At 32.5% G+C, this 27653-nt stretch overlaps 3 protein-coding genes across 4 annotated transcripts; all 3 read left to right on the forward strand.

Annotated features, from left to right (window-relative positions):
* Positions 1-230: 230 nt before the first annotated feature.
* Positions 231-1346, forward strand: LOC125864116 (uncharacterized). The gene has a single exon (XM_049544046.1). The coding sequence runs from the start codon at positions 231-233 to the stop codon at positions 1344-1346; it is 1116 nt and encodes a 371-aa protein (XP_049400003.1).
* A 960-nt stretch (positions 1347-2306) lies between these two features.
* LOC125864386 (protein DEFECTIVE IN EXINE FORMATION 1-like) lies at positions 2307-11665 on the forward strand. Of its 2 annotated transcripts, none has more exons than XM_049544363.1 (12): positions 2307-2520; positions 3769-3879; positions 5534-5616; positions 6014-6131; positions 6211-6368; positions 6996-7543; positions 7636-7706; positions 8692-8948; positions 9919-10384; positions 10475-10592; positions 10664-10846; positions 10926-11665. In XM_049544363.1, the coding sequence occupies exons 1-12, from the start codon at positions 2387-2389 to the stop codon at positions 11241-11243; spliced, it is 2565 nt and encodes an 854-aa protein (XP_049400320.1). In that variant the 5' UTR covers positions 2307-2386; the 3' UTR covers positions 11244-11665. The 2 variants fall into 2 exon arrangements, with proteins under 2 accessions (XP_049400320.1, XP_049400321.1); XM_049544364.1 differs by having other exon boundaries at positions 7098-7543.
* An 11110-nt stretch (positions 11666-22775) lies between these two features.
* Positions 22776-26556, forward strand: LOC125864387 (protein OCTOPUS-like). Its single transcript, XM_049544365.1, has 2 exons — positions 22776-24924; positions 26039-26556. Exon 1 carries the CDS (start codon positions 22991-22993, stop codon positions 24914-24916), a length of 1926 nt encoding a protein of 641 aa, XP_049400322.1. The 5' UTR covers positions 22776-22990; the 3' UTR covers positions 24917-24924; positions 26039-26556.
* The last annotated feature ends 1097 nt before the right edge of the window (positions 26557-27653 follow it).

Genomic DNA, 27653 nt, shown 5'->3' on the forward strand with positions numbered 1-27653 from the left:
CGAAAATCAGATCAAGTCACTCATCAAGAAACAAAAGGATCAGACTTTGCCAATAAATCCATCTTGCTCCATAATGATACCATACCTCCATCACAAACAAACCTACCTGCATTTTTCTTCTTATTTTGTTCAAATATGTTGCTCACAATTCATCCACATTACATAACGATGATTCACGAACACCTTGCCATAAGAGCTGGATGAACATTAGACCAAGAAAAGAAACGATTATGTTTTCGTTGAAGTGCTCTATTACATTAGGCCTAGCTATGTGGCTAGGCCTGTTATTCGACAAACAAAACGGTTTTTGGGCAGGGCTAACAGTAGCCAGTACTTTAGCACAAGGCAACTTAGCAACATTTACTCTTGCTAATGCTCAGGCACAAGGAATTACATTTGGATCAGTCTATGGAGTCTTAAGTTGTTCTGTTTTCCAAAAAATCGATAACTTAAGATTCTTACCTCTTCTCGCTTGGATCATTTTCAGCAGTTTTCTAAAACATAGCCGGATTTATGGTCCAACAGGAGGAATTTCAGCGCTATTAGGAGCCGTGATGATCTTAGGACGAAAAAACTATGGCCCTCACAACGAATTCGCCATCATAAGACTAACAGAAACTTTCATTGGACTGTCTTGTTTCGTCATGGTACAGTTTATAATGTACCCGAAACGAGCAGCCAATCTTGCTAGGAATCAACTGCATTGCACTTTATATATTCTCAAAGAGTGCATGAACCAAATAGTACAAAAAGATCATCAAGAATTGCAAGAGTTAATGAAAAAACAGAAGAAATTAAAATCCAAAATCCTAGACTTGAAAAAATTCTGTTTTAATGCAGAGTTAGAGCCTGATTTTTGGTTTCTTCCTTTTAATGCAACATGCTACAAGAAGCTCCAAGATTCATTGTCGAAAATCGATGATTTATTTTACTTCATCGTCTACAATATCAACAATGTATCACATGATTTTCAAAACAGTGGTGTTGATTACAAAGAGCTACAAAAATGTATGAATGATGAATTGAAGAAATTGAAGGAAAGTGTGATTTCGTCGATAAGTACATTTCTTGATAAGCCTAGTTTGATCAAGTTGTTCCCAGATGATGATCTTGAAGAGGGGAAATTTAGTAAAATAAATGATCAAATAACAGATAGAGGAATAAGTTTTTGCTTTGAGAGATCAAAAGAAGTGATTGATAGAATATTGAGTAGCCAAGGAAAAGAGGAACTAAAAGAAAAGTCAATTATTTCATTGTATGCTTTGGGATATTGTATAAACAACATGTTGAAAGAGATCAAAGATATTAAAATGGCTATGAAGGAATTGGCACAGTGGGAAAGGTAATAATAGTGCGGGCTAGCCATTTTCGAGCGTTCATATGAGCACAAAGTTTAGCTTAGTGACTATTTTTCAATTACAGACGCTGAAAAATTCTGTAGAAAAGTGCTTGAAGAGTTGGAAATTTCTTAAAGTTTTCAAATCGTAGAAGCAAATATTTGATAGAATTTTATGTAATAGGGTATAGGTATTATTCCCAAGCAGAATATTTGGACAATTTAGTCAGTTAAAGTAAAAGAGAACATATAATTTTATGTTTATTAGATTGTATAGTCAATTTTTCATGTAGCAGCCTAGCCAAATAATCAAAGCCAAATGGGCAAATAACATACCATTGAATATTGATTCTTCATGTAGCAACACGAGAAAACAAAGAATTCCTAACACATGTCTTACTTTTTACTCCATTCATTTCAATTTGTTTGTGCCACGTCTCTTTTAATCCAAAAGACTATCTCATTACCTTTTTAATAAAAAATTTTCCTTCCAACTTTTTAAATGACATGTTTAAGATCATAAGACTACTAAACATTTTGGTACATTTAGGGGTGGGTCATTTAACTTTCCAAAAAGTATTTTCGTTTCATATTAGTTGTTCACTTTTCTGTTTACACACTTCTTAAATAAGAATGACAATTTTTACTAATTATCTTTTAAAAAACTTTTTTTGAAACTTTACAAATCTATTTATACTTTTTTAAAAGATTAATTATAAGAGTGAAGTGACAAAATTTAATTAATTTTATAAATTCACAAGCAATTGAAATAAATATTTTTAATAATGTCAACAATTAATAGAGATTGAGTGAATACTATGAAACCGTATTGAATACTATAGTTTGTTACTAATACAAGCATTAGTTATGCATAGATTAAAAAAATATATCAAACAAGTTACTACTAATACATCAAGCTAATGTAAGCATTATTTTCTGTAATGCATCCTACCAAACAATCCCTAAATATTTTAAGGGTAATTTTTGCCCGGAGCTGAACTGAATAGATTTTTAGCAGTCTGAAATTGCATACTCCCTCCGGTGATCTCAATGAAAGCTAGGGTTTTCCTACTCTGTTTTCTCCTATTATCTTCAAATTTCCGTTTTCTGCAATCTGAAGACACCATAAAAAACAAATTTCGAGAACGAGAAGCCACTGATGATTCCCTCGCTTACCCCAATTTGTAAGTTTCCGTTCATTCCTTCTCTGGTTTTTGGAGCAGTTTAATCGATTTTGATATTGCATAACCACTTAATCCAGGATGTTACATAGAGCTGTACTGACTCATTGAGAATTTTCTCCTAATTTTTTTGGTGATATTACCAATTTAATGTCTTATTATCGAGATTTAATGATCAAAAACACATTTCCTGAGTTTTACATTTACTGTTTGAGCTATTAGTATAGATGAGGTAGGAAAATGGAACAATTGATAGTTGAGGTGTGTTTTTGGTATTCAGGTAGGAAAATGGACCAAGTGATAGTTGGGGTGTGGAATTCGCGAAAAGACGATAGTTATGTATGTTTTTAACCATTATCTCTATTATTACGCCTCAGCTACTAGTTTTACCCTTTCCTAACTGAACTATTACCATAGTTGAGGTAAGAAAACGGAATAGTTGATAGTTGAGGTGTGTTTTAATACATGGTGATAGTTCAGGTAGGAAAAAGGAACAAATGATAGTTGGAGTGTGAAATTTGTGAAAAGGCGATACTTGAGTGTGTTGTTTTTAACCGTTATCTCTATTATCAATATCAAACTGGAGATGCTAATATCTTCCTAAAATATGTGTGTACTCCCAATATGGCTGACACTCTTTCTAATTTTTAATTTATTTGTATTTGTGTACAAACATATTGATGCCTAACATTTCTATAGAACTTTCAAGAATTCACATTCATGAAACTGCTATAATTGTGATAATAACAGACTTTTTAACCATTATTTTACCATTCTCTTCTACTACTTTTATTAAATTATACTTTATATGTTTCAATTTATATGACAGTCTTTCCGTTTTGGAAGGTTCAAAATGTTTCACGCCATTCTAGTTCTATTCAAGCTGCAGAACTTCTAAGTATTCAAATACATTAAATTATTCAATGTTTGAAATTTGATGTGATGTTTTCTTTGTTTTCTCGCTCAAACTAACTTTTCGACTGTAAGTATATTATTTTCTCCCATTATTACTAATTTATTATACTTAAGTCAAAACAAATACCTTAAACTTTGTGCCCACACAAACACCGATGTATAATTTAGATGGAGGGAGTATATAAGTCAAATTAACATCTTAAACTCCTTGTCTTGTCAAACATCCTAACAAAATGGGACAGAGGAAGTACCATTGACGTTTGGTTTCAACGCCTGATACACAAAAGATAAAAACTTAAAAGATTTTAATATTGCTGTTGGTGTTTATGCTGGCAGGGATGAAGATGAATTGTTGAATACACAGTGCCCTCAGCATTTGGAGCTGAGATGGCAGACAGAAGTTAGTTCTAGCGTATATGCATCCCCCTTGATTGCTGATATTAACAGGTAATGTGATAGAAGCTTCTTTCCTTTGGGTTGTAATTCATTTGCTTTTACACTCTCTGAGTGTGTGATGACTGCCTTAAGATGAGTGTTGTTGTTTACTTTCTGAGACTACTTGTTTCCATAGTGGTACAGCGGTCAATTATTATCAAGAGAATAATAGTAATAATAACAAATATCAATGATATGGATGCAGTTATTTTATTAAAAGTAAACAAAGAGGCTGGTGGTTCTCAAGGATAGGAAGGGTGGAGGACTAGGTGTAAGAAATCTGAAACTGCACAATATGACCTTGCTCTTCAAATGACTTTGGAGATATAACTTGGATGGCAGTGAAGCCTGAAAGAAGATAATTAATGCTATACATGGCAAAAAGGATGACTAGAGAGATCTTCTATGCAAGTGAATGTTAAATGGACTATCTGGAAGGGTATAAGGCTATAAGCATGCATGGAAAGAATTCATCAAATACACTAAGCTGGAGGTGGGAGATGGACATAGGATCAAATTCTGGACAGATTTATGGGTTAGATAAGAATGTCCGAAGGCTAAATCCCCTATATAGTTTAATTGTTCTGTTAATAAAGGAGTCTTTGTTGCTGAATTTCACTCAAACTCAGGTTGGCAAATAAATTTCAGAGGAATCTAAATGATTGGTAGGTAGAGGATTTTTCCCAATTGCTTCAGCAGCTGGAATCAGTCTCTATGCATTAAAGTAAGATGGATTCTCTGATTTGGTCAGCTACTGAAGATAAAATATTCTCGGCTAAAGCTGCTATATTATTTTGTTAAAGCAGACAGACATTGGGATGAGACTTGGCCTTGGAAGATGATTTGGAAGGAAAACATTCCTGTTAAGGTAGCACGCCTGGGATGGATTGCAGCTCAGGAGGCTTGTCTAACTCAAAATTACCTGCAGAAAACCTATGTTTTGGTGGTGTAATAGATGCAATCTGTGTAAAGAGGACCAGGAGACAGTTATTCATCTAATCCTTCCGTGTAGAGTCTCAACACAATTTTGGGAATTATTCTTTAATATCTGTGGCATTTCATGGGTGATGCCTCAGGGTTAGGAGCTTATTGGAAAGCTAACAACTTCAAAGGGTACTTAAAGAGTGTTGAAGCAGATTCGGAGAACTGTCCTAGTATGCATCTTCTGGAGAGGAACAAAGCTTGCTTTGAAGGACAGAGAAATCATATCTCTAGAATTAAGAATGAATGTCTGCATAATCTGTATTTTGGTGTAAAAGTAGTACCTTAGCAGTTTAGCTAGTCTGGATCCGTTCGTGGATTTTTATTTTTTTAGGAAGGAAAGGGTAGTAGGCTGTTTGTTTCTCTGTACTTTTCTCTACCATCTTGGTACCTTTACTACCTTATTATTGAACTTTTACCTTATTTTAGAAAAATAGTAATTGAGGAGATAGCATGTATCCTGATATAAATTTGTTGATGAAAATGGACGGTCTTTTGAAAAGGCAAATAACTATGTTTTCAAGACCTCCCTGATTATTGCAGGGAAAAGCTACAACTATCCTAGTTATGTGTGAGATTCAACGAAATCACATGCAGTTGCTTATTTTCAAACTTGAGTATCTTTTATTGTTTTCTGTTTCCTAAATTTATTCATTTCGGCAATGTTTCTGGATCATTACTACAGTGATGGAAAGCTTGAGGTGGTAGTTCCCTCTTTTGTTCATTACTTGGAAGTTCTGGAAGGTTCTGATGGAGATAAAGTTCCAGGTATGATTTGTGGAAAGCTAGTTATAAGCTATGTTGCTCTGGACGCTCCAAAAATGTTGCCGCACCTGTGTCGGATCATCCATAAATACACTATTTTTGGAGCATCCGACACGCAACCATCGATATTTTTGAAGAGTAACATAGGTTATAAGAGTAAATGCAAACTTATTAGGTGAGCTACATAATACCTCACATCCTGCTTGTATATAAGTTGACAAACCAAGATGTAAATTTATGAACTATGAAACAACAAAATTCACCTCAATATGAAGAAATTATCTATATGAGTTACCTTTATCAAAAAAAAAGAAATTATCTATATGAATAATAATGAGGTTTGAGCTGTGTATATAAATATGATGACATCTGTGCAAATTTTACAACTTCAAATCATCAGGATGGCCAGCATTCCATCAATCAACTGTTCATTCCACTCCTTTCCTATATGACATTGACAAGGATGGGGTGAGGGAGATAGGTTTGGCCACCTATGATGGTGAGGTGCTCTTTTTCAGGTATGAGTACAACATATTTTGTAACCGTTGTCTTGTTGAGATTTTCTTTATTTAGTATGACCTTGTTAGATTTGCATAGGGTCTCAGGATACCTGATGTCTGATAAATTGGAGATTCCTCGGCTGAGAGTTAAAAAAGATTGGCATGTGGGTTTGAAACAGGACCCGGTGGACCGTTCTCATCCAGATGTACATGATGACCAACTTGTACAGGAGGCTGTCATGGACTCCATAGCCAGTGAGTATTATCCTTTTACATTGCTTTTCATATTCACTTTGTTTCCTCTTAATATTCCTGTTTGCTTATGATATATGCTACCTAGCTGCCTCAGCATGGGTAATTTTTTTAAAATGTGTTGTGACACTTGTCATAGATCTATAGAACCCTGATTTCCTTATGTTCTATAAGTTAATCTTTTGTTACTAAGATCCGGAATAAATTACTGCTAAATATTCTTGATTTTGCAGTACTGAATTAGTTTACCTGTTGTCATGTAGGGCCTATTACTCGAATATTTCTGTTGTAATTTGGTACCTTGGTCTATATTTTTCTCAGCATTGGTGCACATCTTATGTTGCCACTCAACTTTTTTCACCTATTTGCCAATTCTACCTCTTTGTTTGTGCTTTCTAGTATTCAACTGATTTTAAATGGGACTCCGACCCTTGTGCTTGTTTTGACTTGCCACTGCGGAAAGACTAATTTTTCCTAGATTAGTATCTCAACATGTCAAGAGAGGTACTCTTAATTTATTTTTTGTTTATTTGGTGATGTACATTCTGAAGATAACCTCTGTCATTTAGATGTGGAATGCTAGACGTTGATATCTTAAATCATATCTTTAATTCAAAAGTTTTCTCCTAGGTCACAATGCATCCACTGCATCTGAAGTTAACACTGAAACCCATTCTATTCAAAAAGAAGTCAACCATGATGCATCGAATGCTTCAATATCTTTGCCGTCAGGAGTTTCACCTAACACATCAAATTCATCTAATTTAGAGGACCAAAAGGGGAAAAATGATAGTCTAGCTGGTGGAGAAGTTAAAATGACTAACTTAAACAATATTACTCTGAATTCTGATAATGAGAAAATCAGTGTCTCGGAGAATGGAACAAGTAAAGGGAGAAGGCTTCTTGAAGATAATGTCCTGAGAAGTTCGGAGGAAAGTGATTCTGGATCCAAAGATGTTAGAGCTGCAACTGTGGAAAATGAAGGGGGTCTGGAAGCGGAAGCTGATTCATCTTTTGAGTTATTCCGGGATAATGAGGATATCCTTGATGATTATGATTATGACGATGATGATTACCTTGATGATGATGAATTATGGAAAAATGAAGAATTTGAGGAACCAGAACATGAGAAATTGGAGAATTATGTTCATATTGATGCTCATGTTTTATGTACTCCTGTAAGTCTCTTGAAAAGAACTGCTTATGTGATTGATACATCATAGTCGTTAAATGTCTGGTAATAAATTTTGGATGTCCTTGTTTCTATCAGGTCATTGCTGACATTGACAGCGATGGGGTGTCGGAGATGATTATTGCAGTATCCTACTTCTTTGATCATGAGTAAGCTTTCTCACCATGGTGCAATTTTGGTTTCACATTGTTTCTCGGTTTCTGACTGAAGTCTCTGCTGATTTATATATTTGCTCCTTAAATGTTGAAGTCATTAAGTTTTCACCGTATGGTATATGCTATTTAAGTCTTGCGGAGCATTTATTAAGGGTGAAACATCAAGCCTCCTCTTGTATGGTACTCCCTCCGTCCACTTTTAATTGTCATGTTGCATTTTTCGAAAGTCAATTTGACTAATTTTCAAAGTTAAATTAGATTACATTAATTCGGTATTTAAAACAAAAGATTAGATATTAAAAAACGATACGAAAAGTACTATAAATTGCTATTTTTTACATATCAATATGTTGAAAAATACATCGTAAAATGTTAGTCAAAGTTCTTATTGTTTGACTCTAAAAAAGAAATTCATGACAATTAAAAGTGGACGGAGGGAGTATATGCTTTCAAGACATTTGTTGCTGCTGTTAAATGGACAGTTGACTGAATTATGTAATCTTGAAGTGAGTGTCTTGTTGATTGGATAATGATCACTGCTTCCAGAAAAATGATGTTTATGTGGGTATGTAGGATTGTTTAATTAAAACTTCAGCTTGGTTATGTTAATAGGCTGTGTTATACATTTCAGTCCTCATAACAATCCTGCCAAATAAATTTGGCAGTTGCAATTGTTCATGTCAAGATCTCTTAATTAAATGCTATTCATCTCAGCCACATCTTTTTGACATAGCTTTGATCTTCTTGATGCGCATTACTGTATGAAACATATATAATACTTTTAAAATGATTGAAATCTCCTCCTTTTTTCTTTGTCAAATAGAGCCCATTTATTTTGCTCCATTTAATAATGACTCTTTTACCTTCTCAAAAAAAGCCCTAAAAAGGTTTCATCTAGTAATAGACAGCTGATTAAAACTTTTGGAAGTCAATTCTGCTGCCAAAAGAATTAAAAAACTAATGAATCATGAATCCACAGGTACTACAACAATCAGGAGCATATAAAGGAACTTGGAGACATTGAAATAGGAAAATATGTTGCTAGTGGTATTGTTGTTTTCAATCTAGAGACCAAGCAAGTTAAATGGACTGCACAGTTGGACTTAAGTACTGACGACGGGAAATTCCGTGCCTATATATACTCTTCTCCTACGGTAGTTGATTTGGATGGTGATGGAAACATGGACATTCTAGTTGGGACCTCCTATGGCTTCTTTTATGTGTTGGATCACAACGGTAATCCTCTGTTAAGGTCTTTCTGGTCTTATTTTTTAGTTTATTGTGTTGCTGATGTCTGGTTTAAGTAAATCAATCAATCGACCACTACACCTCATTCCTATTATTGGATTCAGCAATATGAATCCTATGTATCCATTATTCAGTTCATTCGATTCAAAAAATTCAGTAGTATTTTTCAGCTTCTAGTACTCACCTTAGCACCATAACTGTTCTTTCCATGCGATCTGAATTATTTTCCCATCATGAGAGACCCATCATTGATTTAACACTATGTCCTGTCATGGTAATTATAATGCTTTGTATCACCTAAAGAATGCTGTTTCCTGCTAGATTCCTCTTTGATTAAGCCTATGAGGTCTGGCATCACTTGTAGTTAAACGTGCAAGCATGATACTGTCACGCCTCAAATTTGGAGAATGTGACTGGTACCTGATGCCTTAAACTTCCATCGAGGGAACCAACCTAACATGGCATACTCAACATAATCCATGCATGATTACAGCATGTGCAAATTAAACATCCCTTGTTAAATGTATTTAATGACACAACCCGCCACATCTTAATTAAAAAAAAATGGCACCATCAGACCTTTTCAAACTTCTCCATTTTGGTCGTTTTGTCCTTCCTACCTCTCCAACCAAACCCCAAATCATGTGAGACACCTGTTAACACGTTCCAAATACTTTACCACTCCCGTGTGTGTCTGTGCACAATTTGGAGTTAATTATTATCCATTAAGCTTGTAATTAACCCAAATTAAATATTAGAATTTGCGGGGCTTTGCCAATACTTTTTACTTACACTCCGCTGGACAGTCATACACGTCCTTAAGTGGCAATTAGGTTTTGAAGTGTTGTCCATTCATTTCTTTTTTAGTAAATGTGTCATCCTCCTAATTCTTGTCAGCTCTGCTTCATATGATTGTTGTTATTGTCGTACCTTTTGAAGACTAATAACCTAACATCAGGCAAAGTGAGGGAAAAGTTCCCTCTCGAAATGGCTGAAATCCAAGGAGCAGTAGTTGCAGCTGATATCAATGATGATGGAAAGATTGAACTAGTTACAACAGATTCACATGGAAATGTTGCTGCTTGGACCGCACAAGGCACAGAAATTTGGGAAATGCATCTCAAGAGCCTTGTTCCTCAGGGACCGGTTATTGGCGATGTGGATGGAGATGGCCATACAGATGTCGTTGTCCCAACACTTTCTGGGAATATATATGTTCTGAATGGCAAGGACGGCACATTTGTACGTCCATATCCTTATAGGACTCATGGTAGGGTGATGAATCGAGCACTTCTTGTCGACTTGAGCAAACGTGGGGCGAAGAAAAAAGGGCTTACAATTGTCACAATGTCATTTGATGGTTATTTGTATCTCATAGACGGACCAACATCATGTGCTGATGTTGTAGATATTGGTGAAACTTCGTAAGACAACCATTCATTCTCTCTCTCCATTTTTCTTTTTTATTTTGTAGACTTATCTTTGATCAGCTATATATTTTCTGCTTGTCACAGATACAGCATGGTCTTGGCTGATAATGTTGATGGTGGCGATGATCTTGATCTTATTGTAACAACCATGAATGGTAATGTCTTCTGTTTCTCCACGCCTGCCCCACATCATCCCCTCAAGGTAAGTGAAAATTTGGTGTATTTGCTTTTGGTTAATTGTTCGTGTTCTTTGATATTGATACCTGCACTCAGACTTGGAGATCTCCTAATCAAGGGAGAAACAATGCTGCTTACCGTAATGATCGTCAGGGGATCTATGCAACTCCATCTTCAAGAGCTTTCCGTGATGAAGAGGGCAAGAGCTTCTGGGTTGAAATAGAGATTGTTGATAAATACAGATACCCATCTGGGTCTCAAGCTCCTTATAATGTCACGGTGAATAGCTTTCACATACTTGGTCCATCCTGCATACTATTAAAATCTAATCAGTTATTTCTTCTCCATTGTGACACAGGTGAGCTTGTTAGTTCCTGGTAATTACCAAGGGGAACGAACTATTAAGCAAAATAAGATATTTGACCGTCCTGGTAAACATCAGATTATGCTCCCAACTGTTAGTGTACGGACTGCTGGGACTGTTTTGCTGGAGATGGTTGACAAGAACGGACTATATTTCTCAGATGATTTCTCTCTAACATTCCATATGCATTATTATAAGCTATTGAAATGGATTCTCGTACTCCCTATGCTGGGAATGTTTGGTGTGCTTGTCATCCTTCGTCCACAGGAGGCCATGCCACTACCATCATTTTCACGGAACACTGATTTGTGATGTTGCAGTCACTTATATTACAACAAGTTTCCATCATGCTGAAGAAATGAAGCAAATCACTCCTTCTGGACCTTGAGCAGAGAACTAAATTACTGATACTGGGTATGATCAATGGCTCAAACATGACAATTCAGAACATTTTCATCGTTCTGAGTGGATGTTCTTGAACAATAGAGTACTCGAGGAGGAAGTTCCTTGATCAGACCAATCAAGTCTGGTTTTGCGGGGTTAATCTTAGCGGTCTTTTGAACGGATCATGTTAAATATTGAGATGTTAAGGGACACTGCATTTTGTGAAGTTGAATATTTCCTTCTCTCTGATAACCACATGTGTTTCTAATAGAGTACATTGTGATGAAACATTCACTGTGTAATGAGAAATTTACAATGTGATGCCGGGAAGTAAACTCTTTTACTTGTTATTACTGTGTTTTTTTAGCTTTGCTCTGATTTATCGAACATCACTGTGTATATCAGGTACAAATACTGCACAATGTGCCTACAAAATTCCAGCATTCTGCTACTGGTTTCGAGTGTTGGTTCATGCAAAATGGCCAAAACTCATTTATGCTTCTGCAAGAACCATAGATGTCACTTTGGTCTTGAAAAAAAATCACCAAAAATCTTCAAACAAAAAGGAGAAAACCCCAGAAAAGATATGAGGAAATGAATGGATTTTCTGCAAGAACTGATCAATTTGTCTTTCTACATGTCAGAGACAAGGAAATTTAGGTTTATGGGTACAACCAAATTACAAAATTAGGTGCAAAAATCAAGAAATTTTGTTAGGTTGAAATTGAAACTATGCTATAAAATGGCCTCTACCTAAATATTTTATTGTAATTTTTGTTGGGAAGCAAAATAAATTTACCCAGCAACTATAGTAAAATCTTCTAAGATACTAGAATTTATCAAATTTTAGATGGGTAAATGGCAAAAGGGTTGCAAATTTATTTTTTCTTTGAAAGAGTTTTCTTTTAGCACCAGCATATGTTGTTTGTCCATATTTAGTGAATTGTCCTTCATTATCTTGTTTGTTCCATATTTGTCAAATTGTACAAATTCTTTTGGGTACCTGCTACATTGACACTTCTCTTTAGGTTAAAATAAAAAATGAAAAGAAAAAACACAAATAATTTGATTTTACTTGTCAAATTAGATCCACTCAAATATTTGGATCACATTTTATTTTCTCCTTTTAGGAGGACAATAGCCACCTTATTTTTTAGTTTTAACAATTAAGGGTGTGTTAAGTAAGAAGCGAATATTTTCACACGGTTACTCCTTTTAGGCTGAATAAAATTATTATTATCTTCCGGGTTAGCCCTGCTATCCTCCACGTCATCACTATGGTTCATAACATAAAATTTATTATTTTGCTGACAACAAATTTCCAATTTAGATTGATTGAAAGAAGAACTCAAAAAAAAGGCATTGCAATTAGATATAAGGCTAGTTTTATAAAGTGGCCCAATTGTGTGATTAAATGGGCTACTGAATGTGTAAGCCCAATGTAGTAATTGCATCCAGTAGCCACTTTTTACGTTACTATTTAATCCATACTCGATTACTTCAAATTATTTAATTTGTAGTCACTATTGGCGAAGTACAATAGCAATTGCATGCAGTAGCCACTTATGTAAATGTATTGACCATCTTGTTTATCTATATGATCGATACATTTTGACGATATATCTAGTGTATAGTATATGTATAGAATATATATATGTTTAATATAAAGGGTAGCCCGATATTGGTCATGTTTGAGTTATTTATGTTTTATGGGAGTTAATTGAAATCTCAAAAAATCAACAGATATGTCCTTAAACAATACGAAATTGAACAAAAATATTCTACGTCAATAGTTTGATTCAAAAATGTCCTTGACTTCAATATTTTGTTTCAAAAATACCACTGACGTTAATATTTTGGTCAAAAATACCCTTATACTCAAATATTGACAATAATGATTTTTAGGTTCAAAGATGAATGCTTTGATTTTGTGTGTATTAGGCTATGATTCAACATATTTGATGTCCTTTTTGGTTGTTAGATTCAATCTCCCTTGATTTGTACATATTTCTGTGCATGTGGGGTGAAAGTACTCTATTATGTTTGTCCTTTTTGTTTCCCCTTATTTATCTTTTAAATCATGAAATACTGTTCATTCTTCCCTTTTCCTACAACTATTTGTTTTAAACATTAATCTATAAGTAAATGCAACTCAAATTTTGACAAATATGACCAATATTTTTTAAAAAAAAGTATTTTCTTCTCACAAATTAAACATGCTAGGCGCAATAATGGGCCTAAAAGAGGATGATAAGATGAGCACGAGAATGAATGTCACACAAAAGAGTCAAGATAAGGCTACCTAGTAAAATGTTTAATTGATTCATTCCAGATCAATCGAATTGGTATGAAAAATATATAATGGGAAAACTACAAGAAACACGACATATTTGAATAATTCAATGATCTATCAATTATAGAAGTAGAAATTTTGGCAAGTGGTAAATATCTCTTCACACCCGAAGAGGTCTAATAGAAATATATAAAAAGTACATATGATGCTGCGATAAAAAAATATTTTTAATATAAAGATGAATATAATAATATAGGAATAGGAATTAATATATAAGTCTAGTATATATATATTTAATAAATAATTTACACAAAACAACGGAGACATTTTTTTTCTTTTTCTTTTTATATCTCAGTTGCTTTGGAGGGTGGTCATCCATACAGATGGTCTGAGATCGATCCCCCCTCAATGCCTTTTGAGTCGAGCATGTCGCACAAGGTATTACATCGCAGATAATAACCCAACTCATCAAACGTTTACTAAGTTTTAATTGTTTTTTTTTTTTTGGTACCTATTTATTATGACTATATATAACATATCAAATAAAAACAAGTCTTTTTAGAAATATTTTCACAAAATTTTATATAGATCAATTTGGACTACATATCATATTAATTTTTAATGAGTTGAGCTAATAAATAAGAACGTTAATAATCAGTCCTAGCTTTTAAATAAATTTATCAAATTATATATTTATAGATTAATTTTACGACTACTAATAAAGAAGAATTAGTAATAATTGTGAAACAACATTATTCGACCTAATAATGAGATGGACGAAATTTGTGGAAACTTTGATGCACGCCTGTGCAATTATTCCATGGCCTCTCATTACTATTTTTCTTCATACCCCATCTTAATCAAAACTATAATATTAACAAATTAAAATATATATTTTAAATCTTCCAGAATTAGTGGGAAAAATTGATCAACCTAACAGTCACTAGGTTTTGATTATATTTACCAACTTTGTTATATATTTTGGTATATAATCACGGTTCGATTTTTTTTTTAATGATCTAATTTACAAAATAGTCAATTGTCTGAACTTCAGCTTGAAATGCCTGAATTTAGTCATATATAACTTTTTTGATATTGCATTGAAGCCCGACTAATCGACATTTCTAGTTAAAGAAAGAGCAGTCTCATCCACTACATCACATCCTTTGCTGGTACATGGTTAATATATTTGAGCAACTTTCACATATAACAAACATAAAAACCATATTTGTATGTTATAGCTATAGTTTGCATAATAGCGTTCCATAACAAATTTTATGTTTGCTATGGAGTTTTTGATTTGTATAATGTGCTACAAACATCCAATTTTATATAAATTGTTCAGTTTTATATAAATTCATTTATACATTGTAATTTGTATAATTATAATTGTATAGGACGAAAATATATGTATTTGTATTTGTATATACACTTTTCTCTCGCTTTACAAACACAAACGCATTTTATACATTTTATACCAAAATGTATAAAATGGCTAATTGTATATCGAAAATGACCAATTGTATATCGAATCAGATGACAAAAAAAAGGGATGCTTGCTGCGAATTACAATTAAAATAAACTATGACTATAACATTTAATTTGAATTAATAGTTTTTTATTTCATACAATTTTTCCATATTTTTAAGCTACTTAATTATTTCGCAAAATAAGCTTATTCAAAAAGTTACAGTTCGTAATTTGACAAATCGAGCAAAACAATGAGATAAAGATTTTAAAATAAATGGTTTTACTTGATAAGACAATCGTAAATGATGAAATCCAGCTATTAAATAGACAAAACATTGTACTATGATGGTTACATATGATGTAAACCTTTTCTTTTTTTAACACATCTATAATGGTACGGTTTTGTTTCGATATTCCTTGTACTAAGCAGTTAAAGATTTGTCTAATTATCATTAAGCAGCATAATGTTGTGATTTGACTACACAAAATTGTGGTATATTGAAAGAACATAATGTTGTCTTGATTTCGATCGGAGACTCAATTTAGACGGATCAATAAAGACTAAATTAATAAATAGACAATCCGTCAAAATGTTACTTGAGTTGAGATAAATTGAATCAGAATGAGCTGAAGATTTGATCATCTCCATTCTCCCAAATCGTTCAACACTAACAAAATTTTAAGTTTTTATTTATTTTCGTATAATTTATATGATTACCAAATAAAATTAACTCTTTCTCTTTATTACAACTTCATCTAACATATCAAACAATAAAAAAAAAATTAAAAATATATTTTAATACATTTTTATTATGTGTCAATTCAAACTAAACATTTAAACCAAATCAATTCAATTTTTAGATGGACTGACTTAAATTATGACTAAATTAACTTGCCATGAAAATCAACTCAACTCAGACAGAACGGATGAATCATATTTTCATGACTTAATTTTGTTATTAATAGCGGTGTGTATACGCTAGCTAATTTCAAGATTATTTTGGATGTCTCTTTTTTGGCATCTTTTTATTATAATATAATGTAACAGAAAAAACAAGAAGTAAAGATAAAGAGAGCAGCTAAGCCAGAGACAAATGTGAAAGCTTTTTTTTTTTTTTTTTTCGTGTGTGTGTGTTTATACATATTTTTATTTTATTCTTCTTCTCTAGTATTAGAAAATAATAAAGAGAATAACACTATATAGTTGACGACAGAGATTCACTTTACGTAGCATGCATTCCCTACACCAGTTTAATTATAATTTACAAAAAAAAACAATTACACACACGTATGCTAATGTAAATCATGTCTCTATTATTTAAGTTAATTATACATATTGATAGTATAATATATATATGTGTGTAAGATTTGTAAATGTCTTAATCTTGAAAAAATTAAAGAAAATTTACAAAAATCATATGGTGAAAATCCCTTAGAAAAATGGGGAAAAAAAATCATGAAAGGGCAACTTTAACACTAAAAGATCCTAGCATTATTATTAGAGTTAAACCCATGCTCTATAACGAAGACGACCATTTTAACTTTAATATGACATAACAACAAAGGTCACTTAATAAGATCGATTGCTTAAAATTAACTTTAACAGAGAACTTATTTTTTCTTGTCTGATCAAAGTTTGGGATAAAAAATATTAGCTTTAGTGGTTTGACCCTATATGATATGTTAACTAGGAGAACATAACGCTTTGGTAGTGTTTTTGATTATTTGAGAAAAATAATGTAATAATTAAATAATTTTAATAGGCAATTGTAAATTTTGAATGAGAGAAATAACTCTACGAAGTAGATGAGATTTGCAAAGTACCAAAGGTTAGTATAGCAATCTACTACATTCCATATTCCACATCACCAACGGCTATGGTTGTTTTCTTTTTAACCAGAAGTCTTGAAGTTCGAATCCTGGATATGAAAAATAACATGGTAGAAAGCGTTTTTCTCCGAATATAATTCTGCGTGATATGAATTTAGAATAATCGAGCTCTAATTCGGATATCAAAGCTAGCGAAATGAAAGGTGTGCATGTCCCATCATCTTCATGGACTTTATACGAGGACGTTTCCTACCTCCTCTGCTCATGTGTTGTCTTTCTTACATCAATTTTTCCCTCCTATCAAAATGTTTAACAATAGTCAAAATCTTGTAATTACTAAAAAAATCACTATTTTTCTATTAAAGATTTCACTAGAAAATGTTTAGTGGCCATTTTTATCTATCTATCTATCTATATATATATATTAATTGAATTAGTAAGAAAAAAAATTAATAGTATTTTTACATGAAAAAAAATTAGGAAACTTCCTTATGTTTCAGCGAAAATCTATTTTTCGTTTTATGTTTTTCAGGTGAGATGATTTGATGAAAAAATATGTGTATTTTTATANTTATTTTTTCTATCTGATCAAAGTTTGGGATAAAAAATATTAGCTTTAGTGGTTTGACCCTATATGATATGTTAACTAGGAGAACATAACGCTTTGGTAGTGTTTTTGATTATTTGAGAAAAATAATGTAATAATTAAATAATTTTAATAGGCAATTGTAAATTTTGAATGAGAGAAATAACTCTACGAAGTAGATTAGATTTGCAAAGTACCAAAGGTTAGTATAGTAATCTACTACATTCCACATTCCACATCACCAACGGCTGTGGTTTTTTTTTTTTAACCAGAAGTCTTGAAGTTCGAATCCTGGATATGAAAAATAACATGGTAGGAAGCGTTTTCCTTCGAATATAATTCTGCGTGATATGAATTTAGAATAATCGAGCTCTAATTTGGATATCAAAGCTAGCGAAATGAAAGGTGTGCATGTCCCATCATCTTCATGGACTTTATACGAGGACATTTCCTACCTCCTCTGCTCATGTGTTGTCTTTCTTACTTCAATTTTTCCCTCCTATCAAAATGTTTAACAATAGTCAAAATCTTGTAATTACTAAAAAAATCACTATTTTTCTATTAAAGATTTCACTAGAAAATGTTTAGTGGCCATTTTTATCTATCTATCTATCTATATATATATATTAATTGAATTAGTAAGAAAAAAAATTAATAGTATTTTTACATGAAAAAAAATTAGGAAACTTCCTTATGTTTCAGCGAAAATCTATTTTTCGTTTTATGTTTTTCAGGTGAGATGATTTGATGAAAAAATATGTGTATTTTTATAAATTCACTTGACATCCAACAAGTGCTAGCTCACTAGCCAGACACATTGCTTTTCTAGTTAAAAGATTGGTCACACATTTGAATTTTCTTGAAAATATGATATACATTTTTTATTATTTAGAGGCCTCATAATCATTTGTCACTAAAATAGAGGTTTTGTATAAAAGGATGGAATCAATGATATAACTCTCCCATAAACGAAATTTAACTAGACCAGTTGGTTAAAACCACATTTATATTATTTTAGGTAATTATGAACAAAATATTAAAACTTTGTGAAAGAATGTATTAATATTGTGTTTAAATGTTTTATAATATCATTTTATTATAATAATTTGTGGATTTATTTATTTACTCTAAAATATGTACTTGTATAAAAAAATGTAATGCAACTATTTTTTTGGTTTTCTATCTAGTACTCGGTATCTACATTGAAGTCTGATTTAATTCAGATTCGCTTCAGAAAGTCTCACATGCCAATAAATCGATAAAACGTTTTCTAACAAAGATGATTCTGTATCCGAAAATTCAAACTCAAGACCACTGACTATATAATGCAACTAGATACATTACTTGTCATTCTTCCACTATACTTTGGCAATGATAAGTACTCCAAATAGTTGAGATAAATGTCACATAGCAACCCACAAATGACATGAGAATATTAATAAAAAAGAAAATGTAGAATTGTAGAACTCAAAATGAGGTGCCAAACAAAAGAGAGTACACTTAAAAAGATAAAAAAAACAAAAGGGAACTCCAAAACCAAGAAAAGAGCAAAAAAAGAGAGATGTTTTTATTTTTTTGTTGTTCAGTGTTCGATATTCGTATTGAGGCTCAACTAAATTTAAATTCGCACAGAAAAATCTTACAATGAAGATAAAACGCTTCTCAATAAAGATAATTACACATCCAAAAAGACTTGAACTCGAAACCTATAAACAAAAATAAAAGAATATTTACCACTCCAGTACAACGACGTAAGAGAGAGGTGTTTTATTAGTACTATATTAGACAAAAGAAAAAGCAAAGAAAGGGAAAAGAGATGTGTTGGAGAGAAAGAGGTGAGACATTTCTGTATTACACATTCAGACTTATGTGTGTTGCGTGATTTATTACTTTTGCTTTTATCTCTCACTATAAAGGAATCTTTGAAAATCAAAAGTTCCTTCACAAACACTATTAAAACAATAACTTTTTATTTATTTATTTTTGTAATAAAAGAAATCTATTCTATTCCTTAAAATTAATTAAAATCATCTAGTTGTATGAATATAAAGAACTAATGGGAAAAAAAAGTGAAACTTTTGATTTTAGCACACATGGGGTAGACTTGTTTGACAATACCTAGAGTTGATTAACTGATTAAAAATAGTTGATAAATTATCTGCAATTAAAAAAGTACTTTCAAATAATGAAGTTGATTTTTTAAAAAATAAATAGTTACGTGTTTGAATAAAATAACAGAACTTTTAATAAATAAGTAATGTATTTAATAATTAGATGCTGATAGTATTTTCTTTTCTAATTAGGGGGTAACATGGTGCACAAGTCATTTTTAATCATAATGACTGAAGTATTCTGAAAGCCTTTTACATAATATAAATTTCAACGTATTTTGACATTAGAAAAAATACAAATGCATTAATAAAATTAAAAATAAAATTTATGACAAGTATTTTTAAAATTATAAAAGTTATTAGAAATTTGATCAAATTAAAAGTACTTATAAGCGGTAAATTTTAAATTGGGGTGACCGAGTTATGATTTTAACTTATAAATATTTTAAATATTTATCAAACGCATGAATAAATAAAAAATTATTTACAAGCTAGTTTTTTTTGGATTATAAGCCTACCAAACATCATGTTAGTTTCTAGGGAGTAATATTATTTCTAAATATAGAAAAAAAATCTATTTATTACCTTGTTAATTAGGAATAAGGACAAATTTAATGGACAGTATTTTACTGTAACTGAAAATATAATTTATGGGACAACATTAAAAGGGAAACTAAAGAACAAAATTTATTTATTATAATATTAAATAGAGACAGAAAAATATTATTCCTTGGAAAGCGAATAAACGTAGGTGATTAAATTAAAATAAAATAAAAGAGCATGTGTGAGTATTCGTTCCCTCTTTATGTATTTCAGTTTTTTTTTTCTTCGTTTACGAATTATGTATAATTTTTTAATGTAACCGTCTGAAATTGAGTAATTTTTTTTTTACTTTATTAGGCTTTTAATCTAATAAATCTCATTTTTATTCTTGATTTTTACACATTAATTTAAGAGTGAAATTAACTAATGATTAAAAAAAGAATTATAATATGGAAAATAACGTAGGAAACAAGATCGCCTCTAGTGAAATTTCTTTATTAAAAATTAATCATTGAAGATGGTTGTTACATATTATTTCATAATATATTATATTAGTAAAATTATTTGTGCTTCGCGCAGGAATTTAATATTATAAAATTTATAAAATAATATTTAAAACCTATTAGACATTAAAACTAAAACACTATATTATCTTACATACAAGATTACGAAATAACAAACATTAATAATGTAAAGGAAAATAAAAATTATTACATCTTATCATTTAGCCTTAATAACATAAACATAAATTATAAATTAATAATTGTAAAAATACATATCAGAATTTGTAACATAAGTAATAGTGTCAGTGAGCCACTCAACATGAGCAAAGTAGACAAATATTTAATTGTGAAGAAGAAGAAGATGAGGAAGGGTTCAGAATTTTCGTTGTGCTAAAATGAGAGGAAATCCCTCTATTTATAGACAACAGAGGGTAGTGTGAACAAATGTTTATTGTGCCTTATCAGAAATGTTACAACTATATGGAAAAGTTACAACCCTTCGGAAATATCACCACCTTTCATAAAAGTCATAACTTTTCATAAAAGTCGCAACTCTTCATAAAAGTCATAACTCTTCATTAAAGTCGCAACTTTTCATTAAAATCACAATTTTTCATGAAAGGGAAGACTAATTTTGTAAATAAATAAATTAAAAGGAAATCCTGGTTTGTGATGGCGCCACACAGGCGGGTCTAAGGTTCTCTTATATATATATATATATGATATATGATTGATGATTATTGGTAATATATTATATTATTGTATTGAGCTATATTATATGCTATGGTATGATTTTATTTTAATGAATATAATATTTTAATATATTGTATCATTCTTCATTATTATATAATATAACACATCGACAATTAAAGTGTTGCGCACAAGGGCGCGGTTGAATAGTTGGGAGTCGAGGCTCCCACGTTTAGGGGCGGCTCTTGCATACAAAATTTGAGGCATATGCCTTAGGCCTCCAATTTTGCGGGGCCTCAAATTCTTACCAAGAATAATTTTTTTTTTACATAAAATTATATTATTTTGTTCTCCTTAACCCCATTCAAATAGTAAAAATCAATTATTTTTTGCTAACCCTCATATTATTTATCTGTTTAAACTATTTTTCTTCAAATCTTTGATAAGGTAGAGTAATAGTCTGTCAAAAATATGAATCAATAGTCGAAAAATGTTGAACAAAGTAAATTACAATTTTTTTTTAATTTCTTCTTAAATTTTCAAGCAATGCAACAAACATATTAAAGTAGGATATACCAAGTTATCAATTTCTTGAATCAAATTCTTTGATTTTAACTCTTGTTTTTATTTAAAGTTTGTTAACTTATTACCAAGAATTATGTTAACAATTCATATAGTAATGACCCTAGTAAAAGAGTGTTTTCTAATATTGAATTGATAAAATCTTACCTAAAACTAATAATAATAAAAAAGATATTTGAAGAAATCATCTATAAAGAAATTTTAAGCAAAAATTTACATCTAAAGAGTTAGAAAAATATTTTTTAAATAAATACATATGAAGTTTATTTAGATTTTAGGTCTCTAATTAAAATCTAAAAGTTAGAAAAATAATTTTTAAATAAATATATATGAAGTTTATTTAGATTTTAGGCCTCTAATTGAAATTTCGCTTTAGGCCTCTAATTACTTTGAGCTTCCCCTGCCCACGTTGGAGACCTAAGATCAAATTCAGCCTACGCTTGTTATTTAGTCATGAACTCGACGCAAGTTACCACAAAGTACTCACTCATCACAGAGTTCTTATCCAAAGTTCAGAGATCGTGAGTTGCCTAGGGTTTCCAAAATAAAAACAACAAAACAATTTAAATGTTAATGCAATCACACAAAATTGATCGTTATATAAAATAAGATTTTATGTTATTATCTAATGATGCATTAACAAATCAAATAAACATGATATTTAACCAACAATACAATACAATGTATAACAACCATCCAAATAAGATGTAAATGATACACGGAAATGACCCAAATAAAGTGTAAATGATACACGAAAATGACGAAGTTGCTTCCCACGAAAAAAATACATGATACTAAAGTATGAAATAATTTAACGACTAGGCTACAATATTTGGTCAAACAAATTAGTTATTTATAATATTTGGGAAAAAAGATGTAAGAGTGTCCGTTGTGAAGGCATTTTTCATTCTTCTTTATTTTTCTCTTCTTCTTCTTTGCTGTCTCTTCACTTTTCCCCATTGTTGAGAGAACCCAAAGCTCTTCACAAATTCTCACAGTATTTCACTCTCTTTCTCTGATTTGCAGAACATGAGCAAAGTCCGCAGCATTGCACATTACCACCTGGTATGAATCCCACCACTGCGGACCCAACACAGCCACCGCCACTTCCACCGCCGCAGCCACCTCGTTCTTCTTTCAGTTGTGACAGACACCCAGATGAAGATTTCACCGGATTCTGCCCAGAATGCCTCTGTGAACGCCTCACCACCTTAGATCAGACTGCAGCTAATAATAACAATCCTTCTTCTTCTTCACGTCGACCTTCTACTTCATCTGCTTCTGCTATTAAAGCCCTTTTCTCTAAAACTTCTACTTTTTCTACTTTTAACCAGAAACATCCTCCTCTTCCTCCTAAACCCTCTAAACCCACTTCATTTTTCCCCGAACTTCGCCGGACTAAGTCGTTTTCAGCTTCTAAAAACGAAGCGTTGAGCTATTTGGGTGGTTCTGGTTTTGAACCCCAACGTAAGTCTTGTGACGTTCGAGTTCGTAATACACTTTGGTCCTTATTTTCCCTCGACGGAGAGGCTAAAAACCCTCATTCTGAGGATACTGGTGATGCATCTGTGAATAGGCCTGTTATTGAGTTAAAAGAAGAAGAGGAAGAGGAACCAGAAAACGATCAAATCAGCCATATAGGTAACGGAAATGTGGTAAATGAAATAACTGAAGAGTCCCCTGTGGAGAACAGTTTTTGCAGAGAGGTCGATTCAGAAATTGTGGAAGAAGAGCTGGTGAATGGGGATATATTGAAGCCGATGAAAGATCACATAGATCTCGATTCGCAGGTGAAAAAGCCTTCAGGTGGAAGGGACTTGAAGGAAATTGCAGGAAGCTTCTTGTCTGCTGCATCAGTTTTCAGCAAGAAATGGCACAATTGGAGGCGAAAACAGAAGGTGAAAAAACGAAACAATTGTGAGAACTCATCTACACTGTCATTGGAGAAGCCCATTTCGAGAAAATTCAGGGACACTCAGTCTGAGATTGCTGATTATGGATTTGGGAGGAGGTCCTGTGACACTGAACCTCGATTTTCTCTCGATATTGGGAGGATTAGTATTGATGATCCAAGGTACTCCTTTGATGAGCCTCGAGCTTCTTGTGATGTCCATTTCATGGGAAGGAGCATTCCCAGGGTTCCGCCTATGGTTTCAGTGAAAGAAGATGCACCAGTGGTGCATGTTCAAAGGGCTGATGACCAAATTCCAGTTGAAGAGTCGCCTGTTTCAGCGAATTGTATCGGTGAGGAAACTGATTTGCCTGGAGGGTCTGCTCAAACAAGGGACTATTACTTGGATTCATCTTCGAGGCGAAGGAAGAGTCTTGATAGATCTAACTCAATTAGGAAAACAGCAGCTGCTGTAGTGGCAGAGATTGATGAAATGAAGGCAGTGTCCAATGCTAAAGTTCAGCCTGAGAGGGATTTGAATTCGATTTCCAATTCCAATTCTCTAAGGGATGATTTCTCGGAAACTTTTGAATTGACAGGGTTTAAGGATAGTGCTTCTGGGATTGGAAATGGGGAACGGAAGGGATCGAAAAAGTCGAAGAAGTGGGCCTGGAATATATGGGGTTTTATACATAGGAAAGGTAATGGAAACAAAGATGAAGAAGATGACAGGTATAGTAGATCAAATGGAGTGGAGAGGTCATTTTCAGGATCTTGGCAAGACATGAGGAGGGAGACAAATGGTGATCTAAAAGGGAGTCTTAATAGGAATATGTTTAGGAGTAATAGCAGTGTTAGTTGGAGAAATTCGACTAATATTGGTGGATCTTTTGGAACTGTGAGGAATCTTGGCATTGACACTAATGGCAATGGTAAAAAGAAAGACGATTTCGTGTTGGAGAGGAACCGGAGTGCAAGGTATTCACCTAATCATATCGATAATGGGTTCTTGCGGTTCCATTTTGCTCCCATGAGAGGCAGCCGGAGAAGTTTACCAGCACAAAGTAGGCCAAATGGGAGGAGCGTACTTCGCCTATACTGAAATCCAAGGTCTATGGTGTTTCTTTTGTTTAATTGTTAATTTTGTCGCATTTGTTATAAAATCACTTGTGTCATTGTATTTTTTGACTATGCATTTGTCATAAGAATGCTTCTTGGACTTGTTCTAATATATTTGACATGAAGAAGAAGTCTTCTTGATATTAATCTGATTATCTTTCTCATTTCATTCTCAATGAATTAGCTTTATGTCTTAAGTTGAGTAGGATTATTGTATCTGTACATGCTTGTTTTGGAGTTAGTAATCTTACTTCGTGTCGTTTACTTCATTTTCTCCGTTTGTTTAGTTTGTTAATCTTACCTCCTTAAATCCATATTCAACTGTATATGATATTCCATGTTCCTTTTTAACAATAGGTTCCAAAAAGGAAAAATGGTAACATAACTGTCATATTTGGTTAGTATGAACTATGACAGTGAAGGATCTATAATCTCACTTGATACTAGTTTCATGGCGTGCTTCAGTTGTCGTCTTATCTTTGTCTTCTAAACTTTATGTTCGAATCCTTTCTCCACATATTTAACTGCTAGGATTTGGTAGTTTCGCTCGTGAAGATATTCCTATACTACTTGTTATTATATCTTGAAACCTATATGTGAAAACCTGAGGATCCACCTCTGTGAGTATATCAACTACACTCAGAAGCAAAATCTGATTTGACCGTCTTAAATATGACCTGAAATTGCAAAATTTATCAGCTAACTTATTGAGATTCTGGGTGCACGGAACTCCAATCTATTTTGGAGGTGTCACATTGATCATTGTGATTCTGCCTAATACGAGTGTCATACTTAGTCTCTAGATTACCTTGATACCAGCCTTCCCTTTACTGTAGTGATTTCATGATTGTTGCATCTTGAGTTCATATTATGTGTTAGTCGTTGTCGATAAAGAGTAGTCCTTTTCAAGGAAACAAAACATAGTGGATCATCCACCCAAAAAAGAAAGAAAAACAATTATGTGGTTGATCGATCAAATGAACTGATAATTCTTTTGACTTTAGTTTCTATGTTCTTTTTGAAACAAAGTTTTATAGTTTCCTGTTGCTACCTCATTGGAACTGATCCTTATTTTGTTTCCTCATTTCATTTCCTTTTAATCCAGGAACGCGATTTAAGGCTTTAGACATGCTGCAAGTTGTTCATTTCTTGGTAACAACTGTGAGAATGAAGTCAGTTCCTGTATAAGGTTTTCGCATGGAGTTGTTGGTTAGAGGCTCTAACGTAATTCAGTCAGATAAGGTTGGTAGAAACTCCAGCTTCCCTGGGAGAACTGAACTTACCGGAGGGCATTGGATTGCAAAGATGCCTAATAATCAGACTGTTTACATGCTGAAGAATTGGTTATAGATTGAGTAGAAAAAACTGAATCTTTCTTCCTTCAACTGTAGCACATACATAAACTTTTTTACTGAATCGTTATATCAATGTCTTCAAGGTTCAGAAGTACGCGTTTTGGTCCTGGGGATATATATTATATATAGATTTACACCTTATTATTACTTGCTTGATTGAGGTCTGTAACTCTGTATCTTTCAATGGGTTGTTGGTTAAGTATAAAAGTGATAAATTGATCATGTTGCACTTGAAAAGTCTTGCTAGTAAGTATTATTTTTCATCTTAGATGATCATTTTATCTTCATAGGCTCTATTGAACATATGATTATTTGGATGCCTTAAAAGGCTTTTCTCTTGTTCTTCATCCCAATAAAAAGATACAATCTTTCTTAATCATTTGGATCAATGGTGAGGCTATGATGCTAAAATCCCTAACAAATCTCCTATAGACACAAACTAAACCATGAAAACTCCTTATATCACCAATGGACTTGGCGGATAGAGGATAGAGGTTTCAGTTTCGATCTCTGGGTATGGAAAAATCTTGATAGGGGGTCCATCCCTCGAATGTGAATCTGAATTAGTTTGACTCTTTATTCTTACACTAAGCACTCCACAATATTATAGTGTTGAATTAGGTAAATATGTTGATTACATTAGCTCTATGTTTGTTTTTCAGAGAACATAAATGGACAAAGTAATGATTATATGTCACATAGTATGATGTGTTTTCCTCATCTTAATGGGAAATCAAAGAAAAATCAACAAGAAAAAGTGTCAATGATCAACACATGCTTTTACCCTTAAAGTCAAAAAGTAACAAATTTAAAGAACAATATTTTACATGCCTTAATAGTATTTAGTCAATACTACTCCCTCCGTCCCTTTTTAGTTGTCCACTTTAGAAATGACACACAGATTAAGGCAACAATGATTAGCACGGTAAAGTTACAATTTTACCCTTATGACAACTTTTCACTTCAAAATTACAACCACTTATTTGAATTCAAGTGAAATAAATTGGAGGGAAACAACATACACTTTTACAATTTTCAAGAAGTGTAAATAAGGGTATAATAGGAAAAAATTTGTTGTCCTTTCTTGATTTGTCAAAATGGACAACTAAATAGGGACAACTAAAAAAGGAAATATGGACAAGTAAATAGGGACGGAGGGAGTAGAAAAGATGAAAAAAAAAAAGTAGTAGTAACAAGGATAGGCTCGAAATCCTATGGAACAGTGTTCACTTTTATACCCATTAAAACCTTCTCTTTAGTGGAAATGGTTGGCAAAGATTTTCTTGAAAACATTTGGGATTTGCCCCTCTTTTTCACTAGTCAGCCAATATGTTTGATAATGATTCTAACCCGGGTTATACCTAG

This window comes from Solanum stenotomum, chromosome 5, assembly GCF_019186545.1.
Source record: "Solanum stenotomum isolate F172 chromosome 5, ASM1918654v1, whole genome shotgun sequence".
Classification (NCBI taxonomy): Eukaryota; Viridiplantae; Streptophyta; class Magnoliopsida; order Solanales; family Solanaceae; genus Solanum; species Solanum stenotomum.

What these genes read in the sequence shown, in the direction of transcription:
- LOC125864387 (XM_049544365.1), top strand. Translation starts at nt 22,991, where the DNA reads ATGAATCCCACCACTGCGGACCCAACACAGCCACCGCCACTTCCACCG.
- LOC125864386 (XM_049544363.1), top strand. Translation starts at nt 2,387, where the DNA reads ATGAAAGCTAGGGTTTTCCTACTCTGTTTTCTCCTATTATCTTCAAAT. An exon ending in TCCCTCGCTTACCCCAATTT is followed by an intron (nt 2,521 to 3,768) that starts GTAAGTTTCCGT and finishes TTATGCTGGCAG; the next exon opens with GGATGAAGATGAATTGTTGA. An exon ending in CCCCACATCATCCCCTCAAG is followed by an intron (nt 10,593 to 10,663) that starts GTAAGTGAAAAT and finishes ACCTGCACTCAG; the next exon opens with ACTTGGAGATCTCCTAATCA.
- LOC125864116 (XM_049544046.1), top strand. Translation starts at nt 231, where the DNA reads ATGTTTTCGTTGAAGTGCTCTATTACATTAGGCCTAGCTATGTGGCTA.